General features: G+C 32.9%; 1 protein-coding gene and 1 long non-coding RNA gene across 3 annotated transcripts; one reads left to right on the forward strand and one right to left on the reverse strand.

Annotated features, from left to right (window-relative positions):
* Positions 1 to 16: 16 nt before the first annotated feature.
* On the forward strand, positions 17 to 21101 carry LOC126748231 (GTP:AMP phosphotransferase AK3, mitochondrial). The gene is made up of 4 exons (XM_050457321.1): positions 17 to 340; positions 391 to 507; positions 17133 to 17314; positions 20758 to 21101. Exons 1-4 carry the CDS (start codon positions 193 to 195, stop codon positions 20986 to 20988), a joined length of 678 nt encoding a protein of 225 aa, XP_050313278.1. The 5' UTR covers positions 17 to 192; the 3' UTR covers positions 20989 to 21101.
* On the reverse strand, positions 4922 to 9527 carry LOC126748233 (uncharacterized). Of its 2 annotated transcripts, XR_007664668.1 has the most exons (5): positions 6934 to 9527; positions 5894 to 6197; positions 5727 to 5831; positions 5561 to 5659; positions 4922 to 5498 (listed from the first exon to the last, which is right to left on the reverse strand). It is a non-coding gene; the product is annotated as an uncharacterized LOC126748233 (long non-coding RNA). The 2 variants fall into 2 exon arrangements; XR_007664667.1 differs by having other exon boundaries at positions 5894 to 9527.
* Positions 21102 to 21940: the final 839 nt, after the last annotated feature.

The following is a 21940-nucleotide window of genomic DNA, read 5'->3' on the forward strand; positions in this document are numbered from 1 at the left end:
CCATCCTTTCTCTATATTTCTGTATTTTGTGAGAAGTATTTTTAACCTTAATTTGTTTTTTCCACTCAAAATATCTCTTAATCTCTTATTCTCTAATTTTCAATAACATTCCAAAGATCAGTAGTCAAGGAAGTGGAATTTGCTCAGTAATAAACTCCCTCATATGAGAAATCCAATACAAAATTGTTAGTAATGATGGCATCAAAATTTTTCAAATCTGTAATATTAGGACCTCCTGGATCAGGAAAGGGTACTATATCAGCAAGAATAGTAAATACATTTAATTTAGAACATGTTTCTAGTGGAGATCGGCTTCGTCAGAACATTAAAGAAAGGACCTGTATGGAAATTTCACTGTTTCTACAAACTATCTAATCATAGTAATTTTAGCAATTGGTTTAGAAGCTGAAAAATACATTAAAGGTGGAAAACTTGTACCCGATGATGTTATGATAAAGTTTATATGTGAAGATTTGAAACAAACAAAATCTGGGTGGCTCCTTGATGGTAAGTTATAAAATTGAGCATTTTTTACTAGAAAGTAGTGTTTAAAAAGAAAAGAGATTTAATTTTGATGCCCTATCACTTAATAAAGTACATTAAAACACAGCATTTTATGACTTTTACTTTGTCTTATGATATGACTTTAGACTTACCTATTGCATCAATTTATGACCTTTAGTTAGTGTTAAGTTTTGGTGTTCAATATTAATGAAATTCAGTAATTAATTAGTGTTTTAAAAATATAGACAGTGTTTTTGCATTCTAACCTATATGTATTATATGGGTTTGAAATCCTATGTTAAGTGCAAAAAGCCATATTTATCTGTGGATGCCTAGGTAAAGCTATATCGCCATCCTAAGATGCACATTGCCTAACTCACAAAATAACAGTTTTTCAGGAGAGCCTAAAAACTTTGTCAATTGTTATTTTAATAAGAACATAAAATTTGATTATGTTTTAACATTGCATGTTTTTAATAAGGTTATTGTTTACGGTATATATATATATATTTTTTTTTTTGCTACATTTTTAAATGGACATAGGCAATTTGCCTTCTCTTTTTAAATTATAATTTTGGACTTGGGCCATTTTCGTTTATTAGAAAAGTAAAGTAAAGTAAAGATTCTAAACAAAAAAAAACTAAATTTGGGATTAGTATATAATAGTAATAGAATAATTAACATTTTATAAGTGGGACAAATTATCGTAAAAAGCATAATAGTCTTTATTTAAAGACAGTTTTAAATCCATTAAATGTTGAAATTTTTGCTTTTGAATTGGTATAGGTGCATTGAAAAGTTGGTGAAGGGTATCATACGATGAAACAGTTTTATTTTTATTCAAGCAACATGGCAAAGGTTTCCATTCTTCTGAGTGGTGAATTTTAAACCAGATGGAACCATCTGGGCTATAGAAAGAAAGAGAATGAAAGAAAATGTGCTATATTACGTAAGAATAATCTTGTGTACAAGCATCCTACAAGCTAAAAAAACAAAACAAAAAAACAATTTCAAAAATTGACAAAACAATGAACAAAATTAAACACAAGAAGACAAAACTTTTTGAACATACTTGAATTAAAGATAACTAAATAAATAAAACAATCAATTACTACTAAACCTATCATTAAAAAAGTCATCCAGGTTATAATATGCCTTAGCCAATAAAAGCGTCTTTAATTCTTTTTTAAATTTCTTAATATCCAATATATGTCTAATACATAGAGGAACATGATTGTACATTTTTTTACTCATGTAAATTAATTTGTTTTAATGAGTTTTTGGTAAGGGAAGACATAGGAATAGGTAGGGGAACATCATTTACACGACGAGTCAAATGGCCAGTGTCAGAGGGTAGTTTGGGAATTTTGTGAATAAGAGCAGCTGTTTCTAAGATAAAGAGTGAAAAAAGAGTTAGGATTTTTTCAGAAATGAAGAGGGGTTTGCAAGAATCTCCTAACTTAGCAGAACACAGGTATCTAACTGTTTTTTTTTGAATAACAAAGACAATGTTATGTAGCCCCTTATTGGTTAAACCCCAAAAAGGCAAGCCATACCGAATATGAGATTCAATAAGTGAAAAGTACACTGAACGTGCAACCACCCCTCCCAGCTCTTGTTTTGCCATTCTTACTGCAAAACATCCAGAAGATAATTTCCCAGCTAAATATAAAATATGATCTCCAAACCGAAGGCGACCATCAATGATAATTCCTAGGAACTTGCAGCACTCTTTATTCTGCAAGAGGGAATTTTTGTCAAACATCAGACCCTGAACATCGCACTTAAACCCCATAATAGACGTCTTTGTTACATTAAACACGAGCCTGTTGGAAGCACACCACCCTGATAAAATCTGAAGGTCTTCAAGGATACAAGTCTTAATATAATCTGAATTTTTATGGCTCCATAGTATGGTGGTATCATCAGCAAACTGAACCACCTTGCCCTGCAGTTTCAATGAACTCAAGTCATCCACATACAGTAAAAATAACAGTGGTCCCAACACTGAACCCTGGGGAACGCCGCATTTTAGGGATCTAGAAGCAGACAAACGCCCAGACACTGTAACCTTCTGAGTACGATTTGATAGATAGGACTCAAACAACGCTACGCCCCTAAAACCATATATATCTCAGACAGCTCTTATGTCAGTGACAGCTGCATCACCTGTAGTCCTTCCTGGTCTTATAGAATTAAGAACTTGCATTTCCTCAGAATTTAAAAAAAATGTATAGTCTAGGTACTCGACAATATAGGGTTTTGGATTAAGACGTGCTGATTGACATACTTCTACATAATCAGCAGGGATATTTATAATTTTCCTTTTCAGCTTCCTTTCAATACTTGAGTGCATGGGATCGCATTCCATTTGCGTGTGCCGCTTTTCAAGGTACTTCTGCTCAATTGTTGTTTTACATTCTTGTGATAAGTTTAAAAGGGCGCTTGAGAGCAATGCATTCCTGTTCTGACAGGTGCAACCATCACTTTAAAAAATAATTTTGGTTAAAGCTTCATTTTCTGGCATTACGTGGTTTCTGACAAAGCTATACAAGATTGATGTAAAAATGTTGTCTAAAAATGGCTGTCAGTCCTCCTTGTCCCTCGTGCCAAATGTAGCAATAACCATCCTTGGTTTTAAGATTAAATATTGTAAAATTGTGGACAACCAGTTTTGTCTTGTAATATAGACATACATTGGACTTTAGGATAATAATACAGATTGCAGACCCATTGTGTATTAACTACAACTTTCTGCTTCTTTAACTTTTTGTTTTTCGTTTCGTGCTTCTTCTTTTTTGACTTGATGTTCTTCAAATATATCTTGGCTGATATTTCCCGTCTTAAAGGCTACACATTTGTCGCATTCATCTTTTTTTGGTGAAAATAATGCAATGTTTTGATCTTCAATCATGTTTGTAAAAGATGCAACAGATAATGGTAACAAGTTGTTCTTGGTACACCATTCATTTTTATACAGCCTATAATGTTCTAATTTGGAGGTGCAAACCGGCTCTAAATAAAGCTTCATAGTAAACTTTGTACAATAATGCGACTCCATCTTCGGTAAGCTATTTAAAAAATAAATTAAGTCCTCTTTTTGTTTGTTTATTTTCACCTGCCTAGGATTATTTTCTTTTTATTCTCCAATATCCTTGGCACTATCAATATTTTTTTCAAGAAGCCAATAGCCAACTGTTCTTTTTGGTATGCCTAGTGTACAAAACGATGTTTTGCAGACCTTTAACCTGATACTTTGCTTATTAAGAAAGTGTGAGTATGAATACACTCGTCTTGACTGCTCCTCTTGTTTTTGGTTTCTAGCTCTTTTAGCTGGACATTTGTTAACCAGTGTAGTAACAAAGATTTGCTTCTCAGACCACGACAGCTTCCAAAAGTGATCAAAAACTTGAGCTCTATCTTCTTCTGTTAAATCTTTGCAATTTAGGCCACTTTTGTTTTCACATTTACACCTCTCTCCCATACTCTTATTTTTTTTAACTATCTGGTAGTCCCACTGTCCTTCATTTTTTCGCTTTCCTAAATATTCTTTCCCTGATTGCCTTTTAAGTTTTTCTTCCAGTCATTTTGAATTACCTGACTCTTTCTTCTGCTTCTACTTTTAACTATTTCTTCATTTCCTCGGACTCCAGCCTCATCATCTCTAGACACAACGCCGTCACTTTCTTCACTATCGCCTTCAGTGTCGGAAGAATCAGGTTCTTCTTCTTGTAGAATATCATAGCTTGGGTCAGTTGAGTCATCATCATTGGTTGTTTGCCCCTCAACATTTTCTAAACGAGCCTCACAAGATTCATCACCACTGTTAGGAAGTTGCTCAGAAAAATCCATTGTTGGAACTTGCATATTTTCGGAACTTTCATGTAGGTTTTTAACAGCGTCATCAGCCATTTTAAGCAATTCATCATCATTTAGTGCAGCTCCGAACTCTGTGAGAACGCCGCCGCCGTCCTCATTAATTTCCATCACAAAGTTAGTAGAAGGTTCTAGCTCTAAAGTTTCTGTTGTTAAGCTTACGCCAGCAAGGGATAACATTTTGGATGCTCTGGACCGCGGATCCATTCTGCAAAAAATCGAAATTTATAGTCCTAAAGTCAATACCGACATACAAAGAAGTATTTTTCGAAAATTAAGACAAAGATATGAATAAATTATTTAAAAACGTAGCCTTCTGAAAAAATAAGATTTTTAAAAGTTGTAATTTATTTTCTAGACTACAATACTCAACGTCCAATTAAAAGTTTAATTTAAGTGGTAAAAAAATTGACAATAAAGAACGCTCAAACTTTTACCTAAATACAATGACAAAACAGAACGCCTAAATTTGGACCCGAAGTCCAATGCACAGCATAAAGAAACCAGCAGTCTCACTTCAGTAAAAATACATTGGCTTGAATAAGCGAGTTCGGTGCATGTGTACTAACGCAGGCGCGGCATATTTGCTTATAGTAGGGATGCCGCTGACACTCGCTACGGTCCACGCGGCTTTTGCCTTGGCTAGAGCCGGACTTAAACATTTTTTTAGATATTATTATCTTGTAAAATAAAAATACCTACATAGTACAAATATTTATTTTTTAATATTAATAAAGTTCATACATTAACAAAATATTTAAACAAAAATAAACATCGCATTTCTACATCTAACAACGACGATATAGGAGAATACGTGCAGAAAGTTAATTAGGTATGTACCATAAATTTAAGAAACCATTTTTTGAGTAATTTTAAAACAAAAAGTTCATATAAACATATGTCCAGAAATTCTTCGTTCTCAATATACAGGGTGTTAAAATTTAACAACAACTAAAATATACGCCACTGACTTTTGTGCAATTTTTATTATGTTCTGTGGATTATACAAATAAAACTTTTTTGTCTCTTGAATTGAGTTTGGTGGGATTGCGCAGTAACGAGGTAAGATCTACTAACAGAAGCCACATTAGATGAATGTGGGAAGGTTTTAACTAAATCTGAATAAAATGAATAAAGTTAGTTACAAATACCGGATGTAAATATTTTTCAAAATGTTTACCTTGGCATAATTCTTTGGTTGAATGGGAAGATGTGCTTTCTAGTGCAGGAAACAAAGTACCTACAGAAGCTACATCGGATGATTGTGGTAAAGTTTCATCTAAAATTGAATAACATGTATAAAGTTAATTATAAATATCGCATGTAAATATTTCCAACATTTTTACCTTGACATAATTTTTTCGTTGAATGCGAAGATGTGTCTTCTAGCGTTGGAGAAAAAGTTATAACAGAGTTCACATCGGATGAGTGCGAAAAAGCTTCATTTAAATCTGAAGAAAATGTTTAACATTAGTTTAAAATACTCAATGTAAATATTTTTCAAAATTTTTACCTTGGCATATTTTTCTGGTTGAATCTGAAGATGAGCCTTCTAGCGCTGCGAATAAAGTGGGCACTGCATTTTTTGTAGTCTGTTTTGTAAATCGTTTAGAAACATCTTGTTTTCAAAATGCCTCCCACAAATTTTATAAGAAAGAGTATGGAGGTTCTCCTTTGTTATCAAAACTTCTCTGCTAGAAGCAATTGCCCAAATTCTTGCCCCCATGCGGCATGGCTAAGGATGCTATTAGTTCGCTTACATTTTCGAGCGGAGTGCGACTGCTGGTTTCTTTATGCTGTGGTCCAATGTTTTCTTTCTATATTATACAAGACAAAACGGTTTGTCCACAATTTTTCAATCTTTAATGTTTAAAACAGCACAGGCTTAGTTAGCCCTTAGAAAATACAGAAAGCAATACCTATAACAAAAATTGAACATGACACCCCCAAATTGCGCCTGCGGCGTGCTTTTTTCCTATCTTTTTTCTGGCGGGGAGGGGGTGTAAATATAGTACCTCCCTTAAAAAAAAACCTATAACTACGCTTTTGTAACCATGTAACAGATATTAGCAATTTGCCTAACTGCGTGCATTTACCATTTTTTATTATAATAATTAAGGAAGAAATTTGCCTAACTCCACGCCGATGTTAAAACTAGTTAAAACGGCAAAAATTCGTTAGATCTTTTATCTAATTATTATATTAAAACTATTACAGTTTAGCTTAAATTCTGATTTCACTATTTAAAAAAGTTTTTTACTTAACTTTTTAATTTAAAGAGGCACTGAAACTGAAACCACGTTTTGTTTACATTCAACGATTACGGTTTCAATACAAATATGGGACTTAGGCAAAATGCGTATTTGTTTTTGCATATATTAGTTTTATACCCAACCCAACCCATCCTGGGTCCAATATGGATTTTTATGAAGGGCATTGTCAGTTGATATTCTCAAGCAACAATTTTCAAACTCTTTATTATTATAGACAAATTCAAAGACTTTATTATTACCTAACTCAAGTGGATTAATACTTGGGGAATTCTATTCTTACCTTATTTTTAGCAATGCATAAAATTTATTAATAACTTCTAGTGTGTTTAAAATGCTATTGCGGCATGATAAGCTGGATTACGTAACACTATATTAGTCCTAATATTATTATGCCAGTAGCTATCATGTTGAGTTCTAGTATAGTGCTCCTGACTATTTTCGGAAAAGACCACTCTTATATTAGATTTTTGGACTTAGGATTTTGTTGCGCTGTATGTGGTACGTTTAATGGTAACTAATCTCTTTTGAACACAATAGTTTTTAAATTTATTGAAAAGATATTCTCGCCCATTATCAAAATATAGATTTGTTACTTTTAAATTAAAATGTGCTTCACTATTCAATACAAAATCTTGAAACATACAGCTGGCGTACTCGAAGTATGTTTCCATTCCTTAAAAGCTCATTCACTCTGTCGGCGACTTAAGCGCGTTCTTGGTAAGCCAAGCGACGAGAACTATAGACCACAGGAACATGATCGTAGTAATATGGTTGGGAGTTATGTCTAGAAGTATTTAGCAAGGTTTTTAAATGCAACTTTAAAGTATGGTCCAATCCAAGTTGCTGTATTTGTATCGTACTTAAACTACTAAAAGTTAAAACTATAGAAGGGTCTGGTCGCTGATAATATAGTTCAATTTCATCCACACCCTTTTTAACACATATATAGGGCTGAAAAATAACATCTAGGCCAATAATAATATCGATGCCACTATGAACAACTCTATCAGGAACAACAACAAAACAAATGTCAAATGCCATCATTGGTAAAATAACAATCAAATCACAAGCACCTATATAGCAAAAACAACGTGAATCCCAAATCCAACATACGTACCCACTTTGTCGCTCGATTTCATCACTCTATGTGATGTTAATCGGCTATTTTATTAAGCAAACATCGGCACCACTATCAATGCAGTATACATAATAAGGAGCGCTATTATTACATAATACTGTGGCTATTGGTGTTTCGACAACTTGGCGTCATTTTCTTAAGACAATGGCTTTTTGTTTCTCATTTTTGTACCAGCAATTTTCCTCAATGTGGCCCATTTTTTTTGCAATGGATGTATGTTGGAATTTTGATAGTTTTCTTAAACTCTTGTAAAATTTCGTCCTGCTTGGAAGTTATTTTGCAATTATATTGTTGATGCCCCATTTGGCCAGATTTAAAACATGTACCTGTAAATTCTGCAGATTGACGAGGTCTTATTTCGGCGGTAGGCTCTCTCACATAGCGCTCATTTCGACGAGAACCAAATAAACCCACTACAACTTTTTTTCACGGCGAACATCACCTCAAACTCCAAATAGCTTCAAAAGCTCACGTTCGCACCTTAGTTTTTGAATTCTAATTGCAGAACGTGTTTCGCTATCAGCACGTTTAGGCCATATTCAACCATACTGAGTACGGTATCCCATAGCAGTTGGTCAGAAAATCCACGAATGCTTCTTAACTTCTGGTTTTCATCATCACAGAGGGACTCACAGTCAATGCTACGTAGTGTAGCTGCCATAAAAGTGCAAACAACAACTGTCTCTTTATCAGGAAATTCAATAAAAAGATCCTCGCAAAAATGTTCTCAGGCTCTACTAAAAGGCCTTCAATCACAATAAACGCGATAGCCTCGATGACGTAATGCGTCGCCAGGTTTCGCTATCAGTAAAATATCGCTTACGTGGAATTCCTGCTTAAGCTTCGTGCAGTCATGTAAACACTTTTTTATTGGGTAAGCACTTTTATCGGGGTCAAAGCTAGAAATTCGAAATGAGGAATGTGGCACGGCGGATCTGACGACAGGAGTCCGCGCTCTTTCGTCATCGACATTTTCCGTCGACTTTGCAAACATCGCCATCTTGAACTGATATGCCAACATAGCTAGTTGTTTTTGTTGGGCGACAACCAAATTAATTAAAGTTTCTTGCCAATGCACATTTGCACGTTTTGGGCCTGATGCACATAGTTCATCTTCAAAACTATCACTATCATCCTTCCTAAACAAGGGTTTACAACTTTCACCAAAACCTTCTGCCATTTTAAAACTGCTTCGTTCGCACTTAGTTTTTGAATTCTTATTTTTAACTGTGTTTTTTTACACTTTAACTGAGCACCGTACGATCCCACTTCTGATATAAACTCCACGGGGGTAGATTGAGGTTTACGCCTTAAATAAAGGTCACTACTTTTCAATAATACAGTTTATTAGGCCGATAACTACAGATGACGTAATGGGAACTTAACGCGACTCTCATACTATGGAGTACCATCCTAGTTCCCCTTTTTGTCCCGCATTTGCTTAGCTCGGCCATCCTGGTGACTTAACGTTTTTGGTAGTATAGACTGGGTGCTTTTAAATATCTGCTTACATATCTTTTATATTAAGCTGACTCATTAAATTTTTTTTTAAATTGGTCATCATCAAAACGTGCAAACCCAGTATCTTGCTGACGGTTTTAAACCGTATGAGGATTTATTTATCTTCTTGATTTAATATGTCGTTTAGATAAGATGTTTTCACGTTCATTTGATGTAACAATAAATTATATTGATTTGCTAGAATTATAAGTAGTAAAAAAGTCAGTCAATCAAGAATCGACCCACCGGGCAAAAGTTTAATCATAATCTAATATATATTGTTGACTAAAACTTTGAGATACTAATCTTGCTTTATCTCCCTGTGGATTTCCATAGATATCGTTTTTCAATGTTGAATATCCACTTACAATTATCTTTTATATTTTTATTTATAGGTTTATCTACTAACGACCATGTATTGTTTATTAATAAAGAATTTATTTATTTATTAATAAACATCAATAAGTAAACAATAAATAAATTCTTTGGGTATGGCGTTTGTACACTGAATGTGTTTATTAAGTTCTAGTCACAATGTTTTAACTCCTTCAAGTAATGATATTAACGTTTCGAAGTTTGTTTCATGAAAAATAACGTCACGTGCAATAATTTTATTTTTTTTGGGTATCCAATATTTCATTGGTTGATAGCCAACTAAATGTTTGCCATCTTTGTGTATTAAAACCACCTCAAATAAATATAATATCATACGTTTCTTTTCTCCTTTTTGTATGGGATATACAGTGTATAGGTCTCTAAAATATATACCTCTAAAATATTAACGGTAAACATTGTGGTCGTAAAAATTATTTAATCAGTGACTGTTATTTTCACGAGAAAAATCAGGAAAAAGGATTTCGCGACCTTACTTTTTGAATAATTTGTACTGAACCAGATAGTGAAAAGGGTTTTGCTTTCATGATAAGGAGTCTGACTCTACTAGCAAATAAATCGGCCACAAATTTAAAATTTTTATTCGATTCCGGTGCGCATATACATATTTACCCTGTTCAAATATAAATAATTTTTTTAGCATTAAAATATATATATATATATATATCTCCTATATAGCTCCTATATCAGTATTTGTGCGCCAATCAATTTTAAAGAACACCTTCAGAATCCTATTTTGCAATATCTGCATTCTATTGAACTATACCTAACCACATGAACCCCACAAAGGGAGAATATATCTGAAATGCGATGGGAAAAAGGAATTGTAAATATACACCTTGCTCTTAAATGTAAAAGTCTCGAACTGCGGCTAGCATTGGAAGAATTTTACTAGTTACATGCATTATGTGTTCCCTCCAATTCAAGTTTTCAGCTATAATAAGCCCCAATGTAAAATATCGACCAGTCAAACCAGCACCCCTAAGACTGAACACATAAAGTGAGTACAACAGTGGCCCAAGAACCGAACCCTGTGGAACTCCACACTCGCTCAACTCAATGCTACTGACCAACTGATCACAGCTTGTGGTCTGTTATATAAATAAGATTTTAGAATATTATAAACCGGCTCTCTAAATCCCATATTATGTAATTTTTCTAAAAGCACATTCCAGCTAACACGTCAAAAGCCTTTTTTAAATCAATAAATACAGCCACTACCAGTTTTTTATTTTCCAATTGGTTACTTATATCATTTACAAAATCCATCGTAACACTTAGCGTGTAACTATTTTTTAGGAACCCATACTGAAATTTATCTATGTGCACCTATTTAATTATAAATCCCAACATTCGCCCTTTAGGACCCGTTCTATTATTTTCGAAAAGATACTTATCAAACTAATTAGTCTATAATTACCCATAGAGTCTTGAGAACCCGGCTTAAAAATAGGCATAATTTTAGTGTATTTTAACTCATCAGGAAAAACTCCAGAAACAAAAACATTGTTAACTCGTTTTGTAAGAATTATAATCAAACTAGGACCCAAAATGCAAAGATTATTAACTGTAACCTGATCATCTCCAGGGGCAGAATTGCGTTTTAAACTATGTACTATATCTAAGATTTCCTTATCGGTAACTACTTCTAAATATAAACTATTTGCACAACCAATTTCATTAAAATTGAAAGTGTTACGAATATTGTGTGGAATGTTTTACGATTCCGTGTAAACCTCCTCAACAATTTGTTTACCTATACTAGCAAAATGGTGATGAAAACAGTTTCCAATTTCGTGAAAATCCGAAACTATATTATTGTTTATATTTAACTCCTTAATTCTATTTGACTTTGTTTTTTTTCTGTTTAATAAATTATTTATCACAGACCACTGTTTTTTTGTATCGGAGCCTGCGTTAGCCCATTTCTTTCGAAAATGCATATTTGTAAATAATTTAATTTAATTACTAATTCTATTTTTTAAGTTTCGAAATTGGTTTTTTATATTTATGTTATTACCATTTTTACCCATATCTATATACTCGATCTCGCTCTTTAATTAAATTCAATTATGACATCCGCTTTAAGTATTATAGTCTTATTGGCCTAAAATGGTTGAGGATATTGAATGATATGTTAACGCTTGAACAAATTCATACTGATCCATTTAAAATATATAATGAAATATTTTTAACAATAATTGATATATTTTCCAGATATAGAGAAGCATATACTCTTAAAAAGTTAACTGGCCCCAGCATTATAGAATGTTTTATGAACTTTATTTCTCACCATGGTCTGCTTCGAATAATTTGTGATCGTAAATTTCTGAAAGAAAACTTAAAAAAAAAACTGTTATAAAAGATCAAAGATCAACAAAAATTGAAAATCAGCAGCGGCTGCTGCCAGAGAGCATAGGGGCACGAACCACTCTATTTTTTTTATTAAAATAAAAATATTAAATTCACTTAAAATAAAAATAAACATGTTAAACTAATAAACCCCTTCGTAACCTCCATAATTAACCTCCCATCCAAGCCTAAACCGGCTGCCGGATCCGCCTGCAGCGAGATTTATCGGAAAATAATTTTGAGGATTTAGGCAAGAGTAAAATAATGAGTATTTTGGTGGTAGCTAAAGTTTACTTCCACAAGGTCTCGAATCGAATGCGCCCAATATGATGTCACGCGAGCACGTCGGCCAATAGTACGGGAAGTAGATATATTAATTTCCGCGCCCATGCGGGCTAGTCATGGCGCTTTGTCTGTGATTGGCTCAGATAATTAAGGCGCGTATTTCAATCTGATTATAAGAGGACTTATAGTATTTGAGAAAAATAAACATACGGAACACTTTACTTACGTAAAGAATATAATAATTAAAACCTGTGAGCATCATTTAAATAATTTTATAATTTTTAATACGTTAAATAAATTCAAAATAGTCCAAAATAATCAAAATAAATCATAAAAATAGAATAAACACCTTGTAAAACAACTGGGCGCTTGGGCGACTCCAAAGTAGAGATGGTGACGTGTAGACCTGAAATAATAAAAGTAACCTGAGCTCACTTATTCCCGTAAAATTAATTAATAATAAAAAGAAGTTAAGCAAAACTCATTAATATGAATAATATGAATTAATATGTTTTAAACTTGCTCAGTGATTTTACTTTTACGATAACCATTTAATTCATGTTCACCAACATTTAACCACTTAACTTAAATATCCCAAAATTCATTATTCACCAATTTATTATTTTTATCCGATTGTTAAATGTCCCAGTAACGACAACGTACTGATATTGAATGATATACAATCGTTCAATATGCCAAAACGTGAGCACTACATTACTCACAAACCGTAGCCAAAATGCTACCAAAAACATTATCATAAAACATGAGATTGAGACAGCAATCTCCGATCTAGACCACTTGACGATAACACACTTTGTACTGAGGGGTGCAATGGTCCCAGACCAGCTCAGTATCTTAACAAGAAACAATAAATAATCGTCACAACAACACAAGCAAGGCAAACAACAATCGGTCATTAAAATATGTCATTAATCAAATTTTTAATTAAAAAGGTAAAATATCGGTGTAATCAATAAGATAGAAATAAGCATGCTCTGTGATAACACTCACCCCTTTCTTGTAGTAAAACACTACACCAAACCAACACAGCTTATTTCACGTCGCAACACCCTTTATTGTTTTTATTAAATAACTTCACTCTTTAGTGACCAAAACTCAAATGAATTTTATAAACCAAATATTATAAACCCATAAAAATAATTCCCGAGGGGAAACGCTAAGTGTAAACCGTATTTGGTTACTTACGGTACCACTGAGCTAGCTTTAGTTTTGTAAATATCCTGGACCTCTTTTCGGTCAGACCGACAAATTTCATCTTAATGACTAAGAAAAATATTTCAATTCTTTAGAAAATAAACAGAGTCTTACAAGAAATTGTTTATTTTCAGCAAATGATCGAAAATACTTTTATTACATGATCTTATTAATTTTGCTTTTACTAAAATAAAATTTATCTCATTTCAGGCACTTGGATAGTTTTGAATTAATTCTCAGGCTGTACGACGGCTGTGTGCGATATGTTTAGACCTTCACACATTTTGCGTGCATCACATATAGCTAAAAGTTTTAACAGCTCTGCTTCACAATCTGGTGCTTGCACACAAATTCTGTTTCGAACTTCCATATTCCGAATATCAAATTCAACGAGACAACGAGAGCACAATATTCCAAGGAAAGTTGGGAAAAAATCGCTAAATCGACGCGAGTTTCGCGTTGCCGTATTCTACTAACGACAAAAAATCGGAACTCACAATAGAAAGGCAAACGCGTACCCTGGTAGCTGGTGTACCTTGTTCTGGGAGCGCAATTTCAAAATCATGGCGAAATGACGCCCAATCTCGCACAAGAGGTTTCCAGTGTTTATAGAAACGAGATACACGGCCCCGAAGAGCATCCCCAGCTTTTAGCACAATCAAAGTGTCTGATATCCCAAGTTCTGTTTTTATTCGGCTAACATCATCCATCCACTCATTAATGCTGAAAGGAGAGTCATCTGGGTCGAAACTCGATAAACGTATTTGTGCTGATGTAGCAGTATGATGAACCTCCGATATTACAACAGATGGTGCTTGTGCTTGAGTAGTTGGAACTTGCATAATATTTGCACATATGCTGCTAGTGGACGCCTGGGCGTTGGCTGCCATCGTAGACAAAACTTCCATCATTCGGTTTTGAATTTTTGTATTAGATTTTTGCTGCAACTCGAACAACATTTTCTCATTTACAGACAATTCACTTTGTTTTGTCACTAGTTCTTCCTCACTGCCACTACCGTTACCCGTATTGCCCGTATTCACATCGCGATTTTCACTTCCCGCCATTTTTGTTTTAGTCTGAAAATTACACCAAAACTAAGGTTCTTCCTTCGATTTTTAGCACAAAAAGAAGGTATCCCACTTCTGATGTAAGATTTAATTTATTTCCAGAAAAACACACTATTTTCAATAAACTGGTATATTAATTAACAAATTTAACAAAATATGTTGGCGTCAAACTGATCGCGGTCCGACTGCCTATACATTTTTATAAAACAACCGAATCTGCAGCGTCGCCATACCGGGTCGGCATAAAATTTCTAAAATCGCTTTGCTTTTTTCATCACTGTGTTCTATGTGGGTTTCAAAAAATCTTACTCAAATCACTCCTGAAAAAATGTCATATAAATCTCTTATTTTAATAATTATTAAGCAAATACATACCTACCATCTACTAAAATTTAAAATAGATTCTTTAATATGTATATTATGAATACTATGAAAGTGTCTTATTAAAGAATCGTAGGATGTAAACTTCTCTTTGTCCAGCCAAAGTTGTTTGCTCTCTTTTTCACTCTGTTTTTTATTATGTATATCCCTCATATGCCGATACAATGCTGAAGTAGAAGAAAACTACTTTCCACAATCTTCACATATTAATTTATGATCCCTAAAAAAATATGTACTGTAAATTAAAATTTCACAAAGGTACTTAATTTTAAAAGCACTTACGTGTTTATATCCATGTTCACCAAATAAAGGTGTAGTAAATTAATGTAAATATATTAATAATAATAATAATAATAATCTTTATTTAGCATAATAAAAACTACATATAAAATATAATACATTTTTACAAAGTTCAATGAAATTATAATATTTTTGTAAACCCAGTACATTATAACCTACTTTCATAAGCAGGAATAACAAATATCGAATTAATACATAAAGTGGTGTTTTGAATTTATAAGGCAACAAGATAATATAAGTAATATAATAATATCTCGGTCACACAAATTGTAAATAAACAACAAAACGGTTCAAAAACTCAAAGCTGAAAATTGAAAGTGAGGTTAGCAAACCACATCAACAGTCCCGCCGATTATTTCGACGATGCCCACCGACAAAATCCGAAGGCGATCCGAGATTTTATTGGCCCGCATGGGTGCGGAAATTAATGTATCTTAAGTAGATCTGTGGCTGCCATACCAATGTGCAGCGTCATGCATTTGCTGCGATCTCAAATGTTTGCAACCTTTCGGAGTTCTAAATAGTTTTTCATTGTGGAGCTCGTGTCGTCGTTTCGGCTGAACTTTTTTTTTAATATTAATAATATTAATAATGAATACTATTAAATATATTTTAGAAAATAGGCCACCATTCTTTGAAGAAAAAGTTGAAACTAAAAAGTTAGATCGTCCTACGGCCGATTTACAAATAAAATAAACGGTAGTATGCTGAATGTAATATAATAAGTATGGAATAAATTTTGAAAAACACGTACAGGAAATTCGAAATCATAACATTTATTTAGTATTTCAACAAACTAACAATGAAAATAATGATCAAATGATTAAACGAGAACAGAATTTCTTGCCTCTAATTGACTAATTTTAAAAGAATACTGCGACATTTAGATTTTTCAACATTAAAAAGAATTTTGTGTTAAGAACGACGATGGCTCGGGATAGATTTAATACTCTTGCTATGCTTTCAATAAAAAAAAACTTGTACAAAATATAGATTAAATGTTAGATTTTGTTTTTGAGTTTTTGTTTTTGTTCTCTAAATATTTTCACTTTCTACATTGCGGTTTCACCCGGCTTGATAATAGGATGTTTCAAACAGGTGAATTCTACTCGGCGAAGCCTTAAGTTTTAGGAGGATACGAATGTTGCAAAAATGTTTTTCTTAATGACTGTGGTTTTTTACCCTCCGGCGGATCGCCTACGCCGCCGCCGTCCCTTTTTTATCCTTCATTTCATATTACTATTTACTTACTTGTACCTCCAAATTAAAGCCACGAACCGCCACTGATTTGAATAATATGACTAATTAACATGACTTCTAATATCCCCAATATCTGCTTCTTTTATATGTAAATACAAAACCACCTGCGTGTGTTACTTCGCAAAAACACGATTCAGCACTTCTGGGAGTTGAAAACATCTAGTATTTCATCACTGGCCTGATTCTTCCATCGTGTATAAATTTAATAAACCAAATAATTTAGTTTTATGTTGCAAAATTAATCTATGTCCATTTAAGTTTTGATTTTTAATTAATAGTTATCATCATTTTTATAAATAAACGTTTTTTAAGTGAAATCCGAGTTTTTAATATATAACATATCTATCGTAAAGACGGAACAATTAACCTCACAGGGCATTACATTCAGCGGCTCTCTAAATAATATTAATTTTAAATTAAATTATTGTTATAAGCGGTAAAGGGATTTAAATTTATGATATTCATATAAAAAAAGTAAAATATATCTATTTTGTTAATAGAAATTTTTAAATTTTTTAAATTTGATGGCAGTCTGTTAATAAACAAATGTTAAAACCAGAACTAAAATTCACTTTTTATTTTTAGGCTTTCCAAGAACTGAAGCTCAAGCACAAGCCCTATGGGAAATACACAAATTAGATATAGCCCTCAATTTGGTTGTTCCATATTCGGTTATAATCGATAGGATAAAGGATAGATGGGTGCATTTGCCTAGTGGGAGAGTTTATAATCAAGGTTCAGCGAGTTTTAACCCACCCAAAATACGTGTAAGTAGTAACCTAACTGTTTAACCCCTTAAATATACAGAGACAGAAAATAAGTTCGAGATAAGCATCTTTATCGCAGGATCTAATATTCTGCTAATGGAAAAAAATTAAACCATGGAAAAATACGGAAAATTTCATATATTCTTATGTCTTATTGCTTCTAATGTAATGTCCTCAGAGTCCCCCAATTTCTAATGTTAAATCCTCAAAACGAGAGTGACTATCATCTTTTGTTATTGCTCTAGAAAAATACGAGAGATCCGTAACTATATGTAAATGGTAACTTGCTTCAAAGATTGCCGTAGTGTAGTTAGAGTTAACCATTAGGCTATTTTGTTATTATCCTAGACTATCTAAAAATCTCCATTTTATTGTAAGGCAATTTTTTATATAATATCTTCTCTTTACGTTCCTTAAAAGTGTCTATTTATACCCAATGCTTATTTCAATGTACTACGAGTCAGTTGTTAAAAATAGTGCTATGGTTGGAACCTTTGGTGTGACACTAAAATTACGACACAGTTTTACCACTAAACCAAAACTTTTTATTTTTCTCTCGACACGTGTTTCGCTATCGATGTTAGCATCTTCGGGAGAAGATTATATCTTTAAAAATTTAGAAGTTAGTGTAGAAAGTGTTATCAATCGCTCTATTGATGGCATTATGCCGACTCAAGGATTAAGCTGACTGAACGAAAAATGAAGAACCGTGGGACGGGAGAGAAACGCGGGCACTTGAGACTCGGCGGGCTCTGACGATACATTTATTACGGTCAACATTAGATGTTGTTATAATGTTTATTTTAATATTATTCATTTAGTTTAACTAGACCCAATATCTTCACGACATCAGTGATAATATTTTTTACATGTAGATCAAGTATTAGTAAATTTTAGTACTACAAGTTCTACATATTTTAATATTATTTATTTTATATCCAAAAGTAATAGGCATTTTTTTGTCTTATTGATATAATTTAACGCTTAATATCATTTTAACCAATTTATTCAAAGTGCACCATTTTTGTACTGCAACACTGTCTTATAAAAGTTGTATAAAATTTAAAATCAATCACAAAGAGTTAGTAATTGGGGGAACCCATGAGGAAAGAAAAAAATTGATGCAAGCGATTGAAGCAGCAAAGAAATTGCTCGATGTTAGTTTTGCCGGATGGCAGTATATCTCTCCCCTCATATGTTAATGATAATAAAGGCATTATTTTTTATAGGAGATACCAATATCGATTTAAATATATTAACCGAATATAAAGCCTTCCAACGAACATGATTAATCTGTAAACTAATTTGTGTAGATTCCACCACTAGCATACATCATAGACCACACATTTCTTCTTCCATACAAATTTTAAAATTTTGCATGCATAAAAACATAAATCAAGAAATGAAAATATGAGGTGAATTTTTTTGTCAAAGAAACTTTTTATACGGGGTATTTTATAAGTTATACACATTATTTACATACCGGGTGTGACAAAACGGTCCACCCTGAAAAATCTTGAAAAATAAATTGTTTAGCCAAAAACGACCAAACAAGTCAAATTTAATATTGAGGGGAACATTTATGGACATAAATTGCGTTTCTCTGACGTCATTCCCTCACCCACCAGAGCTTTCATTTAATTTCTTTAAAAGTGATGATCAAAATCATCTTTATTTAGCTCATGTACTAGTTTGCTTTTGTAAGCATGATATTCGTGTAATTTTAAAATTTTGTGAACGGTAGTTTTGCACACGCCAGATGCGGTAGCAATTTTTCGGGCAGATGTATTAGGTTCCTCCTCAACATGACCAACACTGCAATTTCTCACTGGATGTTGAAATTAATTTTTCTGTTTTGTACTGACTCTATTTGTTGAAATTTTCTTATTAAATCTATTACATGGATGATTACTTTTACAGGATGCTATTAAAAGCACGTGCTGCTGCTCTAGGAGACTTATTTTGTTGATAATAAAGACCCGCCTACTCAATTCTTTCTTGAAGCATATAAACCATTGTTATCAATACTATCAAAATCACGAGTATTAGATTAAACAAATAACTTCGTGCTACTGTTATTGCTTACTTCAACAAAACGATTATTGCCACTATTAACACATATTTTGTCGTCTAATTTTAACACCTAGATAATTACAAAAATTAAATTTATTCAAGCAACAAAATTGAAAGATTTAAACTTTTGAAGAATGTCAGCCACGTTTATTCAAACTTATATTCATACAGAACGAATTGATAAAATAAAAAAATAAAAATAGGGCTATGTAGAGAATAAAATTACCTTTCATTCAAGGTATCACTTGAGTCCTATTCCCATTAAAAAAATTGGCAAATGCAATTTCTGTCAATAAATGTCCCACTCAATATTAAATTTTACATGTACGGTCGTTTTTGGCCAAACAATTTATTTTTCAAGATTTTCAGGGTGTGGTCTCGGACACCCTATATTTTTGATAAATTTCGCTCTTAAAATGTAGATAATTCTAATAGCATTATTTCTCGGGATTACTCAGAAAATAGAGCATTTTTATTAGTATTTTTTACTACAAATCCCCACTTAATATTAAATTTTGTACAAATCTTTATCTGTGTAATCTCGCTGTGCAATAAATAGCCTTTAAAGTTTGTTCTAAATTTCTTCTTAAAATCTTTTTGGGAGATTTCAAGACAACAATTCCACAGTAGTGTAATTATCGAACATGTTAGTGCGAGCGTAACGTAAAGTGCTGTATTTCCCACAGAAGAATTGCAGGCCTGCTTAAGGCCTAAAGCAGTAACAAAGGTAAAGTTCTTTAAAGCGGCGGTTTTATCTTTTTTAGCATGTTTCCATAGGATCCAAATTTACAAAAATTCAGTCAAGTTTCAACCTCTTCTTACCTATCACGCTGATAAACTTCTTTTTCTTTGGCTTCCAGGACTACTTAGAAAACGGGCGGGTTTAATTTGCAAGCATGCTGAATTTTCTTCGCGGTTGCCGTTTTTTTATTGTCTTGGGATACATATAGTCTTTATATATTCCAAATACTCGTTATAGTAATCGTTTATAGTTAGTTCGGTATAGTCAGTTGGTTGAAGAAGATTAGTACCTTCTGTTTTTCTGATTCAGTTACATTTTTCTCTATTTGTTCTTACAAAGTCCTGCATATTTTGGATAGGATAGGTTTATCATAACCTGATATTAATCCATTTGTCACTAAAAACATTATGGGTAATACTGGTAGGTGACACCCATGTTACCGCATAAAGAAGCACCCAATTCGCTCAATTCTGTATTATAAATTAATAAATAATAAATATTAGACAGAAATTGTGTACATTCGTGATTTATTTGGTTTCTATATTTGTGTGTTTTGCTTTTTATGTATAGCTTTGTCTACAAAATTTTTTGATAATAAAGCATATTTGATTTGATTTGATATTTTTAGGGTAAAGATGACGTAACAGGTGAACCACTCGTACAAAGGGATGATGACAAGCCAGAAGTAATAAAAAAACGATTAGAACTCTATGATCAAATGACAAAACCTGTAATAGAATTTTATAGAAGAAAAGGCATTCTACACGAGTTTACTGGAAATACTTCTGACGAAATCTGGCCAAAGGTGCTTGATTGTCTTGTTGCATATATTCCCCTACAAATTACAAAAAGAGCTTAGTTCTTTTCAAATAGATTATAAATTATTTAAAATATGTATATAAAAGGGTTTTGTATTGTAGCGTTTCTACCATTTGTTAAGGTGTGAATTAAAATACTGGATGTACAAAAAGAGTTAACTGATTTATTTTATACGTACACACTAAAACGTTCCGGAATCCTCGCGTTCCTGCTGGCGTCGCCGCGAAGATTCCGGAATGGCGAAGACCGGTTGATGTTTTAAAAATAGAAATTTCGAAAAAAATGTGTTTCAATTTCCTCTTTCAAGGAAATACGAAAAAAACGAAAGTAGCAGTAAGGCAGGATTGAGTAGGAAAAAAAGAAATTCAGTAAGTTGAAAAAGTATCATATCAAATCAGTGTCACCAATATAAATATATTTTATGGTTATAAAATACCTTTAAACTTTCATAAATAAAATAAGACATGAAATTAAATGAATCAAAACCCCGTATTTACTAAAAGCTATCGGTATCCGGAAGTTCACAAGAATCAAGTGTAAAACAACAAGCATTCCATATCCTCGAACAACACATTATTCAAAATTCTTCTAGTCCTTCGGCCAGCACCATTTGGATTGTTCTAAAAAAAAAGACGCATCTGCAAAACACAAATGGCGCCTTGTTGTAGAATTCGTAAACTCGATTAGCATACAATAGATAATAAGTACCCTCTTCCACAAATTTCTGATATTCTCGACAAGCTAGACAAAAGCCAATATTTCACCACCCTTGGTTTAGCTAATGGTTTGGCGCCAAATCGAAATGGAACGCGAAGACTTACCCAAAACAGCTTTTTCAACTGAAAATGGTCATTATGAGTTCAGAAGATTGTTATTTAGGCTTAAAAACGCTTCAACTAGCTGCGTCAATCGAATTGTATAAATCCGAGTTTCTAAAACGGGAAGTTCAATATCTAGGACATGTTGTGACCACCGAAAGAGTAAAACTAAAT

The sequence above is a fragment of the Anthonomus grandis genome, chromosome 22, assembly GCF_022605725.1.
Source record: "Anthonomus grandis grandis chromosome 22, icAntGran1.3, whole genome shotgun sequence".
Lineage (NCBI taxonomy): Eukaryota > Metazoa > Arthropoda > Insecta > Coleoptera > Curculionidae > Anthonomus > Anthonomus grandis.